The sequence below is a fragment of the Truncatella angustata genome, assembly GCF_020726525.1.
Source record: "Truncatella angustata strain MPI-SDFR-AT-0073 chromosome Unknown BKA67scaffold_5, whole genome shotgun sequence".
NCBI lineage: Eukaryota > Fungi > Ascomycota > Sordariomycetes > Amphisphaeriales > Sporocadaceae > Truncatella > Truncatella angustata.
In genome coordinates, this window is record NW_025763385.1 from 2,250,319 (window position 1) to 2,264,701 (window position 14,383).

The 14,383-nt window shown below is 50.2% G+C and overlaps 4 protein-coding genes across 4 annotated transcripts; 3 read left to right on the plus strand and 1 right to left on the minus strand.

Moving 5' to 3' along the window:
- Positions 1 to 1,265: 1,265 nt before the first annotated feature.
- BKA67DRAFT_519929 (uncharacterized protein) lies at positions 1,266 to 2,626 on the plus strand (the record flags this gene model as incomplete). Its single annotated transcript, XM_046098139.1, has 4 exons — positions 1,266 to 1,479; positions 1,542 to 1,715; positions 1,757 to 1,853; positions 1,915 to 2,626. The coding sequence occupies 4 exons, from the start codon at positions 1,266 to 1,268 to the stop codon at positions 2,624 to 2,626; spliced, it is 1,197 nt and encodes a 398-aa protein (XP_045957460.1).
- Positions 2,627 to 2,753: 127 nt separating this feature from the next.
- BKA67DRAFT_568812 (uncharacterized protein) lies at positions 2,754 to 4,368 on the plus strand. Its single transcript, XM_046103056.1, has one exon. It carries the CDS (start codon positions 3,140 to 3,142, stop codon positions 4,259 to 4,261), a length of 1,122 nt encoding a protein of 373 aa, XP_045957461.1. The 5' UTR covers positions 2,754 to 3,139; the 3' UTR covers positions 4,262 to 4,368.
- Positions 4,369 to 4,874: 506 nt separating this feature from the next.
- BKA67DRAFT_519170 (uncharacterized protein) lies at positions 4,875 to 7,481 on the minus strand (the record flags this gene model as incomplete). Its single annotated transcript, XM_046098074.1, has 1 exon — positions 4,875 to 7,481. The coding sequence occupies one exon, from the start codon at positions 7,479 to 7,481 to the stop codon at positions 4,875 to 4,877; it is 2,607 nt and encodes an 868-aa protein (XP_045957462.1).
- A 2,627-nt stretch (positions 7,482 to 10,108) lies between these two features.
- Positions 10,109 to 14,199, plus strand: BKA67DRAFT_659825 (uncharacterized protein; the record flags this gene model as incomplete). The annotated part of the gene is made up of 2 exons (XM_046107522.1): positions 10,109 to 13,895; positions 14,159 to 14,199. The coding sequence occupies 2 exons, from the start codon at positions 10,109 to 10,111 to the stop codon at positions 14,197 to 14,199; spliced, it is 3,828 nt and encodes a 1,275-aa protein (XP_045957463.1).
- Positions 14,200 to 14,383: the final 184 nt, after the last annotated feature.

Below are 14,383 nucleotides of genomic sequence, written 5' to 3' on the forward strand. Positions count from 1 at the left end.
TCTTATCCTACAACCCTGTATTAAAGAGGCCGACCAAAACGACAGCACTGAATGATGGGAACTAACTACTACTATAGTGGAATTTCGCAGGTCGTGGTTGTGAGCTGTCATTTGTTCATCAAAGAACGACTCCAGTCTCCGGAAGATGGAAGAATGACCGGCTCCACCAAGTTTGTGGGGTCATCAGGGATATTCCTCGCGTGTAATACCCGAGAAGCGCCTGTTGCAGAGATCCAGGGACCTACATATGCATTAGCGCAGTCTATGCCACTTGGAAGTTCTGGAAAGACAAATTGGTGAACAGGTACAGATTGGTGCAATACCGGTTCATGCAGAGTACTGACTGCTTTGGAAACAACCCCACGGAAGTTTTTGATGCTGGACATCAAGCCACTCTAGCCTCAACCTGCGAAATGTTACCGTGTGATTGATGTGGAAGGATTTGCATGTGTTCCAGTCGTATCCATGTGTAGGCAGTTGGTCCCTTTGATCCTGGTCAATATTTACAGGTGGATATTGTTGCTCTGTCCTTCACGTTGCAGTATCGTCCCAGATCGGGACGGTCATGACTTGGCAAGGATCTCACCAAACCCCGTATAGCGTCCTCTCGGTTAAGTCGCGACCGGGAACAAGGAGTAGTCCGACATATTCCTAGTAAATGATCGCAACCTGGCTACATACCGATAGTCTTATTGAAGTATCGATCTGAACATGCCATCGACAATTCAACTAAACCTCCTTGCACGGGGCCCTGACCAAATTGGACTCAACGCCACAAAAATGCAGCAAGGATGCTGTCGCGAAATGTCTAGGTAGAACTCTTTTGCTGCCGTCTGGATCATTCGCTCGTCCGAAGAACTTCTGGGCACCTCATCTTGAATTTTTTTTTTGTCTCGATCTAATCCTGGGCTAGTTGTATTATTCCTGTAACGTACCCGGTGTTCCGCGCAGGACGAACAGAGCTTGACGACCGTCAATCAAACCAAGTTGCCGTTTTGGCTGGAATGATGTCCTTGTGTGTAGTTTGGCCCAACCACGAACACATGACTAGTGGCGCCACAGAATCTTGTGTCCATTTCATACATGAAAGTCGTAACCCAATTTGATCCTTTCCCCAGATTTTTCGATCTTTTCCATCTGGCACCTGTCACCGACAAGCGTGGTGATCAGCGTTGCTTATTTGTTTTATGGTCTCGATCCATTGCCGTTGATACCATAACCCCTCCGGGAGCTGGTTCCTCTGTCATACGAAAGCGGCGCCCGCCATGTCGTTACCCGACTTTGACTTCAGCGCGACCACGGAATACCAGGGGTTCGCGCAGCGGGATCTCAATATCTGTCTGATCGTCTTTTCGACTATATTTGTTTGTGCCAGGCTCTATGTGAGGGCGTTTATGACAAAAGGCCTTGGACTAGACGATGTCATGACTGTGGTCGCATATCTACTGTTAGCTGTGTTCTCGGGACTCGAGATACGGAGTGAGTAGCTCTTTACCAAAACACCAAAACCGTGACGCCGACTGACTATAGCAATCGAATAGCCGTTGGCTTGGGATCTGGTGCACATATGGATCAGATACCTGGGGCATTTGTTGTGCCTTTTTTTGCAGCTCTTACTACGCAACACCTAATGTACTTCTGGTGCGTGGGTCTGATGAGACTGGCGATCGTTGCATTTCTTCTGCGACTTGCCAAAGACAGTGAGACTCCCTTTCGTCAATGTTTGAACTACTGACCAACATCTCTCTTGTCCTAGGACTTTTCCAGATTCTTACATATGCCACTGGAGGCGTGATCTTGGTTCAGACTATTGTCTGCTTCCTATACCGTCTACTTGAGTGCCATAAGCTAAGGTGAGCAAGGATATCAGCGACATACTCAAGAGACTGCACTGACCTCGACTTCCTGAACCAGCGACCTGTGGCTACCTCCGGGCAGTGGCGACTGTATATCGAAGAATTCCGAAGCGGTCATGATGTGGACGCATGCGGCGATCGGCATAGTAGTGGATCTCGCGCTCTTTAGTCTCCCGATCTGGGTGGTGCGCAGCAAGATGATGAACGCGGCGAAAGCGGTTCGTGTCGCACTCATCTTCTGCGTCGGCATCTTCGCCACCGTCACGGGCGTCGTCCGGCTCACCATCATGGCTAGAACTGACTTCAGCGTCGACACCACTTACAAGATGGCAACTGTGGCGTTCTGGACGGATCTGGAGGGCCATGTGGGACTTTGGTGTGCGTGCTTCCCGGCATTGCAGCCACTCGTAAGACAACTTAGCTACATGTGCGGCTTCCGGAGCAAATTGGACAGTTCGAAGAAGTATCGCGGAAACTACGGCGGCGCTGGACCGTCTGCTTATGGCAGGTCGGGGAGCCACGGTGCGGCTGGCACTAGTGCGGTGAACTCCAGCTTCCACACGAGGTCGATGAATCGGTATCCACGCGATAGAAGTGGTGTGGATGGGACCTCGGATAATTTCTCCGACTCCAATAGCCAGCGAGGAATTGTATCAGAAACCCATGTTGGCGTTGGGATGGAGATGGACGAGCTTGATGATATGAAGGAAAACACGATCAAGAGGAAGACGGAAGTCAGCATAGAATTCGAGAAGACTAGAACCTATTGATCTCTGAACCGTTCTGTGTTGCTTCCTACATATAAATATATTTTGGCTAGTATTCACACAAACCAAAACCGAAATGACCATCTGGAGCTATGCGTGGGGTAGTGCGCTTAAACACTTTTACCCCTGAAAGACTGCTGTAGTTAGCCTGAGGTTAGGTTGAGTGAGGTCAAATTCGGAAATTCAGCATCGGGACTAACAACGGGCACTATCGAACTCGCCAGCAAAGATCCTCAGTATTATGGTGTCAGTGCATCTTGTTGGCACTATTGATATTAAGCTATACACGGAGAAGACGTTCCTCTTTTCTGCCGAAATTTCACTAGCCGCCAGCACAGTAAACTTGAAGGTCCGTTCGCTGTCAACGTGGCTGTGACGTCATTCGTCGCCAAGAAGACGGAGCATTGTTTCCTGGAGGCAATCAACATGATTGACAAGTAGCAGCAGTGAGCCACCATCTCTTGTCAAACCTAACGTTCACCTTTCACAAACACCAAACTGCTAAGAGCCGCTGTCATGGTCGACCGGCAACTGTTGATCGCGAGATCTATTATATACGCCATTCTGGAAACTGACGAGAATGGCCTTCCAAAGTCTAAACCAGGATTTCTGAGACGTCTGATTAGCCGCTTCTATGTGTATTGGTTGACGTTCCAGCTTGTGAGAGCCGACCTTTTCAGTGCTTTGCGTGAGTTCTGGGCTATCAAAGACGAGAGCTACAAGTCAAGCTTCGGATCGGACTGGAAAGCGGCATCCCAGAAGAAGGATGTCCTGCACACGATGGGCGATATGGGCTACAGCGGGTCCACCTTCTATCGCACAAACGACGGCGCCTACTTGGTCAAATCGGTACCAAGACACTTCGAGCACGAGTTTTTCAAGAATGAAATGTTGATACCGTATGTTGACCACATGCGATCGAACCCGGCCAGTCTTCTCGTGCGCATTACAGATTTCTTGGCATGCTCGCAGAGGAGCCTCGGGTCCCTATTTGGATTTGCCCCGAGTCATCATATCGTCATGGAAAACATCCTCTACGGCCAGGAGGGGTATGATGACGACGGCAGCAAGCCGAAGTGGGACTTCTGGGACCTGAAGCCAACTTCTTACTTTTACCCTGAACGCGACGTGGCTGGAGGCGTCCTCACATCCGAGGCCACGAAATCAAAGTTGGCAGACGAGTTCAACGGCAAGATCAAGTTGACTCTGGACCAAGCGGAGGACTTCAAGGCACAGCTACAAAAGGATACGAAGCTCCTCGCAAGCTGTAACGCCGTCGACTACTCGCTCTTCCTCGTCCGCATTTCGGCAGATTCGGCCGCAGAGCTGGAGGAGTCTAATGTTGAGGCTGTTGTGCCGGATGCTCCCCCTTTCGCACCACCCGGACCACCGAGCTGGCGTACGGGCGTGACCTCAAGCGATGGGAAGGAGGTATATCGTGCAGCAATACTGGACTTTTTCTGGGCCAAGCACACGCCTCACGCCAAAGCCATGACTGGGCTTATCAACACTTACAATCTTGTTCACGAGCAGGGACCTATGAGTTTGACCACGACAAGCTCCGAGTACAGGGAGCGATGGCTGAAGATGTGTATGGACATGATTGAAGTTGAGGGTGATCCGGAATGGGCTCCCTAGATACGGGATGAGCCGTCAAGAGCCGTTTCCGGACCGACGGAGGTGGGCCTGGGGTACTTTTGCGAGGAGTTATGGATGCAAACACAACAGTTATAGCGCAATGGTTTTAGGCATTGCATGATGTCAATTTATATTGTTTTTCGTACGCGTCTGTCGTTCTAGTAACTCTGGTGTCATGTGCTCTCATGTCCAAGCTGCCAATCACGTCCATATCTCTGCGGCCTTTTACATGTAGATCTGCAGCTCTTCCTCAGCGCCTTCCGTGTCAGCGTCTCCATGCAGATGCTGGGGTGCCTCCTTCTCAGCGACTCCGAGTGCCTCCTTCACCTCGTCCATCGTGAGTCTTCCCGCGTCAATCTCGTCGAGACACTTGGCCATTTTGGGGACAGTTGTTCACCAGGAAGTTCATTTTGTAGTGCAGTTGCGGATTGATGGATGATGGTGTTGGGATGGGGAAGAAAGGTCGTAACGGTTGAGAGGTTGAGAAATGAATGATCGCGAACGGGGGGGGGGGGGGGGGGGAGAGGAGCAGCTACAAAACAAAACAAAAATCCGGCTATAATGAAGTTGAACAATATGTAGTGGCGGGAAGGTGGAGCTGCCTGACTAAGGGTTACCTGACTGACTGCTGTTCTCTAAGCATTATGGTGCGTTCTTGGAGCTTCTGCGAGCCTCCGCGGCGATCAGCTTGTACATATACCTCGACGTCTTCTGGCGAGGGCCAATGCCATGTATCATCCATCTCAGTGACACGCTCCATCTTCGCGTCAATCTCTTCCCGTATATCAACCTCGAGGCAGGGGCCAGCAAATGCCTCGAAAGCGCAAAGCATCTTGGCCATCATGAGTCGCCCACCCTCTCCCTTCCGCTCTATCTCTTCATCTATCATGTCCTTGTTGTCGAAGACCCAGTTCAGAACCGCGACCATCTCTTGAACATCTTCCAAGAATGCAAGAGTCCGCATGTATCCATGCAAATGCGCCGGTGTTACGGGGTTCAGAAATTGAGGGAGCTCTAAACTGGGTTGAGATTGCGAGGCAGGGGACACCAGCTTCTTGAACATGTGCCGTATCGTAGTATGGGCGTTACGAAGCAAGGTACCAGTACGAGACTTTCCCTGCATAAGGTAAGCTGGTAGTTGTGAAGAAGAGTGCTTTGAGTCGAGATCGACTCGGCTGAGCTGGGTCACAATCAACTTCTGAACGGTGCGACATAGGTAAAGGAATATTTCTGGGTCGAACCCGATGCTCTTCCCAATCACACTTTCGACCTGGAGGAACAGATCCAGTGCTTCGATGTCATTGGCGATTCGCTCCTTATTTGTCAGTGCGATATTGGGTCGCGCCAAGGCTCTACATATAATTTGCCAAGCAGGTCGAAATGTTGCTGCTTCGGTCGTGCCAGGTGCCAATCTTGCTCTGGCCAAGTTGATTGCTTGATGCAGGCGGGTAAGCTCGCTGTGTGATATCTTTTCACGTCCTCGTCGATCAGGATGTAGGCGACAGAGTAACTGTACATAGCTCTTGAAGACAAGCAACGGAACACGCCTTAGTACTGTGTGCAGTAATCCCGCGGCTGAAACCATATGGGCGATAGCACTAGCGTTGATAGTGCTATCGCGCAGGTATTGTTGCCCTTCCGCGATCGATCGAGCATTGGATACCAAATGCTGCAAGCACATGCCGTGAGGTTTGACGCCCCGGCTCAACATGTGTTGGTAGAGGTCCGTAGTCGTGGGCGGTGTCAATCGCGCGAGTTCATATTCGCTGAAGTTGCCGTGGTGGGTAGGGAATACCTCCCTAGAGTCACCCGGCACAACATCATGCGCGACTTCAGTTTCTGCCGCGTGAAGCTTGAGAAACATCTCAGTGTAGACCTGTAGCGTTGGCGCCACGTTCGTGTACGAGTTGAACGCCTTCCAGGCTTCTTGGGCATTCCGGGTTGCTCGAACTTTCATTGCCCAAATGGTGAAGAAGTTTTCCTGGCTCTTTTCGTCCGTCCATTCCGTTGGTGCGAGACTGCGGGTTTGGATAGTTGGGGACTGATCAGCACCTTGACCACCGAGGACGCCGAGTGCTTTGCCATAGTCATCTTGTGGATAACCGGCTTCTGTAGCGAGGACACCAGCCCTCACGCTTCGCGACTGGTCATCCTCTGGCGTCCTTTTCGCGTCATGGCCATCGAAGTCTTGCCTGTAGGGCGGCCAGGTCTTGGCATATCGCACAGCGACTGCCCGTTCCGCTGCAGACTTCTTCTGTGCTACCAGTACTTTGCGAATTGCACGGTAACTAAGCTTGTCTATGACAAGAGGCCGCTCCATGGTGTCTGACATGGATAAGAGTATCCTCTGAGCTCGCCAGTTGAACTCCATGTGACGAACTGGTTCGAAAGACGCGGGGCGGCTGAATTGTACAAGGGCCGTGTTGAATATCTTACATCGCTTGTGGTAGATGTTTCCATCCTTCTCGATAAGCGGTAAGCTAGCGATATAGATTCGCGTCATCTCGGCCAAAGCTGTGATGGACCTTGGCCAGTAGTTGACCACCCGTGCGGTCAGTCGGCGTAGAATAATCAGGAACTTGGCAAGACTAAGCCGTTGTCTGTAATCGATGGGAGGTGCGGCACCAAGGCGTTGATCTTGCGCAGCTGCTTCATGTGGAGCCAAGTAGTTCTTTGTAATGTAGTCGAGAACATGCTTGAGGGAGTCTGGTGAGCGAAAGGGGCGTCCACTCGACAGAATGACCATGAGAACAAACAGTGGCTTCGGCCTGTCGCTCGAGACCAACCTCGAGACGCAAGCGTCCCCATCCTCGGCGGACAGAATCCAGACCCAGTGATCGATGTCTGCTTCTTTCCAGCCCCTCCTCTCAAGACTGCTGAGGCGGTCTCTCCACAGGGCGGGATTCGTCTTGGCAACGATATCCCCAAGTTTTTTCTCGTTGCTCAGATCTTGTTGCCTGAGCAGCTTCTGAAAGGTCATCAGAGGCAATCGTTCGTTGTTCATTTTGGCCATCGCTCTAAAGAGCGGGGCATAGCGACGGGATGGCTCTTGGCTTTTGTGCTCCAGCCGGAGAGCCAACATGCGGCTGGGCTTGAGCTTTAGATTGGGGTACCGGTGGCGCCTTGTGCTGGTCAGGCTGGAGAGGACCTGGGCCAGATTCGCGTTCGTTCCCCATAGGGAGCCGGCATTGCGTGGTGTGATGAGAGGTTTGGCGTTCATTTTAGCGAGATGCTGGCATCGGAGGAGCAGTTAGCTACGTGGGCTCGACACACGAGGGCCGGAACGACTTAGCGACTTGCATTCGGCGGTTCGGGCGCGGTGACTAGATGCCCCAGTGCCAGCTCTTGGAAGCGTGCTATCCAACACGTCCGGCATTGTTTCTTCTGAGTAGGGAAGCACGGCAAGGCCTAGGCGCGGAACTGGGAGTATTGATACGATATGCAGTGGAAGATTACAAATTGGGGGGGGGGGGGGGTTCGGCGTGCTCTGGTCTGTTTCTTTGGTGCCGCCAACTTCACGGGTGCGCCGAGGTGAGTAACTCCATTCAGTGACATCTTTCTTTGGCGTCGCGCCGGGACTCAACATCCTCCACGGAACTTAAAAGTGGAGAAGGGGGAGCTTCGCGATAAGGATTTCTTATCGGCCGCCAAGCGAATGGGAAGACAGTGACAACAACCTTACCATGAGTGTTGATATTTGTCAATGGGTATCACATTTCAACCTACAATATAAGATTTGTGACCTTGCGCAGAATCAGCTTGCACGAATCAAAATATACATATATATTCTCGATCCTTCCTTGTGCTTACGATCCCTATCTAGCTTGCCAAGACAATGTTCATGCCGGTACCGAATCATCGAAGCATCACAGGATCAGGTTGGATGTCGATAACAAGATGTTCCAACTTTACGAAGCGACACATAGCTCTTTAAGTCTTCTTGGCACATGTAGTCCTTTCGCTTGTGATTACGGGGAAGTGCCACTCGCCCACCATGGTAGCACTGAGTTACCGGGATGGTTGATATTTGAGTGACCTAGCCATCCGAACCATCACTAGCGGGACATGATATTGCCATTTTAAGCCGCTTAGGTCTGTTGTAGGGAGAGTCGTATCATAAATAGCATAGCCATTTAAGCATAACCCTGACCTGTTTTGCTGCCGCTCGTGAAACTAGAGCTAAGTGGCCGACCTCCCACGTGTAGGTGGCCTGCTGTTACTGAAACCATCGAGTATAATGGGGAGAAGTCGAGAGCGTTGGAGTAAAAAGATACATGTCTATAATGGTAAAAGACAATGAAGAAGAAAAAGAAAAGAAGAAAAAAACGGTGCCCCCAGAAGCCCACTAAGCCCTCAATGTACATCCCTGCATTATCGTTTACGGTCTGGATGCTGACAGGTCAGCGGTTCGTAGTCACCATAACAAACTCCATGTACAGACTGGGTTCGAACCAGCTACCTGAGCCTTCTAAGGAAAGCTGGCAACGCTCTGGTTAGACCACGTAACCGCTCAGGTGGTCCTGTGCGCTGGTCGTTGGGAAAACTTCTGCTGAATTAAAATAAATAAGCTACCCCTCCATCAAATATGCTGCCACCAACTCATTCGACAACTTGAATTCCGTTCTTTCATATGGGGCACCTTGCTAGAGCTAAGCTTGGAACACAACCAACCCGCATTGTGGCAATACAGGAATAACACTACTCGTGGTGTCGCTGCCAACTCATAATAGTATGATGTGTCGGATCATTGAAGCGAACCTCAAGTTCAGCCTAACGATAACAAGAGATTCATTCGGTATTTACAGTTCTAGAAAACGACATGCACTATGCACCTTATTCCAGTCTGCGGTGTAGGCACTTGGTATGAAAGGCTTAGAAATCCTGTCTGCTCCTTCTAGATACGACTGACAAGACTACAAGGCGGCGAACAATGTCAACAGTCGATGAAATTAGATCCATTTCTTAACTTCTCAGATCGTATTGTATAAATCACTGAGTGTTTTCCAGAACTCCCTCGGGATACTATCCCGTGTGTGTGGGCTCCGGAGGATCAATAGAGAAATACCAGAGAAACGTTCAGGTCAGACTGGGGGTGTATAAGAATTTGGCAAAGTATCAAACATATATATGCACTTGGCAATCCTGAAGTTTGGGAGCCACGAACACGCCGGTTCAAAGTTCAAAGGTCAAAGTATAGAGATTAAAGTCTTGAGCATGATGACTAAGGTTGGTGCGCTAAAATGTTCCTGCATTTTTGATTGAGAGCCACTCGGCAGGGGTATTCCACGGCCTGGTTTCTGATTGGCCAACCTGGCGCAAAACATAATTGACGCCTCGCGTGCCTACGGTGCTGGTCTCCTTCTCTCTTGGAATGTAATCTCGAAGTGGGATCTCGGAATCTATTATCCCTTACAATCCAGCCAAACTCTCTTCTTTTATCCTCAAACTTAACCAAATTTTATCTCGTTGACGACAAGGCATTGGCTCCAACCCTCTTTGTTCTCCCTCTTCTTCTTCTTCTTCACTTTTCCCTTTCCTCCTTCACGTCGACTTCTTGCGAGGCTTTAGCTAGCGCATTCTCCTCAAACACCACCGGTTGGCAGACACACTGAACTCTACGCGACATTTCGGCTCACTTTCGTGACCCAGGCTGTCTGCGTGTGAGTGTAGGCGACATTCGACAGCGGGGTTGCTTGATCTGGGCCATCCTCGTCACGTCATCCGGCCAGGGGGTGCGCCACTGGATCGCGAATGAGTTGTAAAGACATGTATTTCATATCTATATGATGTGATGGAATTTCTTGGCCGTCTTGGATTTCCTACTCAGATGCTGTGGCGAGGGCAGAGATGGCCTCCACTCTTCAGCCTTCCACTCAGGTGGGGCAACTACCACGAGCGAGGTGGACAAAATTTGGGGAGTTGGCTCTTGGGGCTAATTCTACTGCACCAGAAGAGGCTCGAGAAGTAGGGCCGCGGTTGAATTATTCACTGCTTAGCATATCTCCAAGTGCATCAGACGCAACACCAGCCGGCCTGGATATCCAGAGCAAGAGCGAGAGCGGTCCTGACCCAACATTCCGACCGGCATCCACATCTGATGATTTCCAGGTTTCAACACTAGTTGGTAACGCGTTCGATACATCGAATGTTGAAACTTCTCTTGGAATGCCCGCATCGAAGACATTGGTAATTGAGCTACCACAGTCCACATTGATTAATCCCCGTTCCCTTTTCAGTGGCTTCGAACCCGATGCTCCTACACTCAAGGAAGCTGAAGCCGTCTCAACTTTACTCCAAATACTCAAGCACCAGAATCATGATTTGGGCGATTTTATCGAGTTCGAGCTTTCCAATTTCACGATATACATTGACAGCGTATTGTATCCCAGCGAATTACGACCATTACAACATCTGGCTACCCGTGCGGCATCTGATAAGTTCTTTTTCGACGGTATACTAGGTGTCGGAGACAAGAAGTACTTTGTAAAAAGGGTACCTTTTCGCGAACTTCCCATTGGCAATTACTGCGACGTTGAAGAACATTCTGTCGGTGACCAGGTATGGATTCGATCCGAGGTCAATCAGAACGATGAGGTATACTACAAACTGGGGCGTCCATCCCCAGAATACGAGCGGTTCTGGGTGCCATTCCTTTGGATTGCGAATCTGACAAAACATGTTGTGGATTATTGCTTTTACCTTCTGAAGAAAAGGCGACGGGCAAGACTCGAGGACTTTCGATCAGACTTCGCTGCCTACATCACCAGTAGGCACAAAAGGTCACCTGCTTTCCAGCAGTGGTATCGTGCTCATCATTCCCACGACTTCCGTGCTGCTATTGTTGCTAACATCGGTTTCATATGGAAGGAAGCTTTTGGGCTGCCTCTTCCCGATAGAAACATAGCCAGTTGGCATGACTTCTGGGGTGAGATCAAAGGAAACGCATATACGCCAATGATTCCAGCTTCTGGCCCGATTCCGGATGGGGAACGCATGGCTGAAGACAGCACCACATCCGACGGGGGCACGAAGCACAAACAGAAGACGACCGACAAAGAAACAGTCGCCAAAACGATTGTTACACCGTATATCTACGATCTTTTCAGCCACATGGGCTTAAGTGCTATCATGAAACCAGTCACACCTACTGATACAGTGCACATAGACAACCTTCAGCAGATTCGAATCACCAGTACGCGACAGCAGAGATTCCACCAAGGAAGCAATCGGTCTAGAGACGATGAGGATTTCCTTCTGAAAATAGAAGCAGGGGACTTAATCTCGACGCCTCCTGACCACGAAAACACTGGGACCAAGTGGAAGAGGGAGACGTCAAAACATCACGATAGTGACCATGTTTGGTATGGAATGGTCCAATTAGTACATATCTCACCTCAAGGCCGAAGATCCTTCGATGTAATTTGGATGTACCAGGCCAGGGACACACCGTGCGCATTAATGAAGTATCCTTGGTCGAATGAATTGTTCTTGTCAGATACTTGCACGTGCGAGACAGCGCGTGTCGAAGAGGAGGAGGTTCTTGGCACGCATCGGGTTGCATGGTTCGGAAACCCGACTTCGACCATATCCGACAACTTGTTCGTGAGACAGACGTATTTGGCCGGGGAGCGTTGCTGGGTAGCACTGGACGAGGATCACTTGACATGCAACCATCATAACAAGATCAAGCACACTGGATCTGAGCGTAAGTACCAACTAGGGGATACGGTACTGGTGAAACTGCCGAAGTCGGATCGGCTCGATGCCTTGGTTGTCGAGCGCATCTACAAGGGAAACCGGAAGAGATGGGTCAGACTTCGTCAACTACTTCGTCGAAACGAAATGGACAGCACCAAATCTTATAGGCCGAATGAGCTCGTGTACTCTGATCAGCTTGTGGAGATCGAGGTTGATAGAATCGCTCGCCGTTGTTTGGTCAGAGCCTTCATGCCTGCGGAGGAGATTCCTTGTCCATATGACCGGGGAGGCACTGGCGATGTATTCTATATAACGCATCGGACTGGAAAGAACGGTCAACTCGTGCCAATAGAAGACCCGGATTGTCTGGACATCCGACAAGGATTCCAACCAAGTGTCACCCCATCAATCGGCAAGTTGCGCGGCTTGGATTTGTTTTGCGGAGGAGGTAATTTTGGCAGAGGAATTGAAGATGGAGGTGCGGTCTCGATGAACTGGACTAATGACATCTCTTCCAACGCCATCCATTCTTATATGGCAAATTGCGATCGAAGCATCTGCAAACCTTATTTGGGCTCGATAGACGATCTCCTCGAGTGGGCGTTGAACGGAAACGTCGGTGTCCCGAAGCCGGGAGACGTACAATTTATCTCGGGTGGGTCTCCTTGCCAAGGCTTCTCGCGGCTTACAAAAGCCGAGGATCAGAAAACGCTTAAACAATACAAGAATCGGTCTCTCGTCGCTTCTTTTGCTTCATTCGTGGATTTGTATCGACCGCAGTACGGACTTCTGGAGAATGTGGGGTCCATGGTTAAAGCCCAGGACAAGCGAGAAGACTGCTTCTTCTCTCAGATCGTTTGCGCCATTGTTGGCCTGGGCTATCAAGTACGTATTGTCTATGCTGGTGCCTGGACGTATGGTGCGCCGCAGATGCGAAGTCGTGTTTTCCTCAGCTTCGCTGCGCCAGGAGTCAAAATGCCGAAGGCACCACGTCCCACACATTGTCATCCACCAGGCACCATGATGGGTACTCTTGGGAAAATGTCAAATGGTCAGCCATTTGGTGAAAGAGTGCGGTTACCAACCCCGTTCAAATTCATGAGCGCTCTAGAAGCAACCGAAGACCTCCCTGATATTCGGGATGCGAAGGTGGACTACTGTATTGGCTTTCCAGACCATCGAATTTCCATTGGCTGCACGCCGCGGATTCGAGGTCAAATGTTCCAAATCCCGATCCAGCCATATGGAATGACCTTTGCGAAAACGTTTTTCGGGTATGAGAAGGACGGAATTCGCGTGGCTGGCGCCATATCAACTGCTGACCGAGATTTCTTCTTTCCTAACCCCAAAGAGCAGCGAATGCAACCAGGTAGTAAAGGTTGGGGTCGTGTCCACCCTCACAGTTTGTTCCGCACTGTTGTTACGCGCTGTGGTCCTACTGATAACCGGACCGGTATCGTGAACCACTGGCACCAGCCGCGCCCATTGACTCTGCTCGAAGTGCGCAGGGCGCAAGGTTTTCTCGATCACGAAGTCATCACGGGGACACCCTCACAGCAATGGCATATCGTGGGCAACAGTGTAGCCAGGCAGGTTGCCTTGGCACTCGGCCTGACGATTCGTGAAGCTTGGTTCGGTACGCTTTATGACCAGCCTCTTCCGGATTCTATCACTAAAGGGGCACCTGGAGATTTTCTGGGTATCACCGAGAATATCCCTAACTCTGAACGTCTAGGTCAGATATTCGAGATTGAAGGCATGCTCCAGGGTTATCACTATCCATCTTCCGAGATAATGAACGACCCGATATCTACACCTGAAACGAGTGTGGGCGACCCATTGGAGGGACGTCTCAAGTCGCTAGGGCAAAAGCGGGTGCGCCTGAAGCGGCTGAAATCGCTACTTGCTCCCCGAGGAATGCCTGTCAAGAAGCTACGTATGGTTTAGCAATATGATTTATCATTCTTGGTATGCACACTGTTATGTTGTAATGATATCGGAGTTATGCCAAATGGAACATATGGAAGAGGGGGTCGGTTGAAGATGAACATGAAAGATTGTGGAACATGAATCACATCAATTCATTCGAGTAGCTAGCTTCAAATTTATCCGAGTCAATATCAACAATTATGATCTATCCAATATGGTCATGCTAAATGCGACACTGTGTCACTCTCGCAGTCTGACCATTAGATAAAGTCACATTCCCAACTCTGACCGTGACTGGATGTGGTGTATAATCTGATATTACAAGAATGACAAAGTAATTGAAAAGAGAGACAGTCGCCGAACCGAGACTTCAGGCCGTTCTGATGGCAATGCATCTAATGGGAAAGCGCTTGGCCGAATGCTCGGAGTAGTGTAGTCTTAATGTTATCATATACCAGATCGCACGATGCCGTAGTCGCTGGAAAGCCAAAGGCC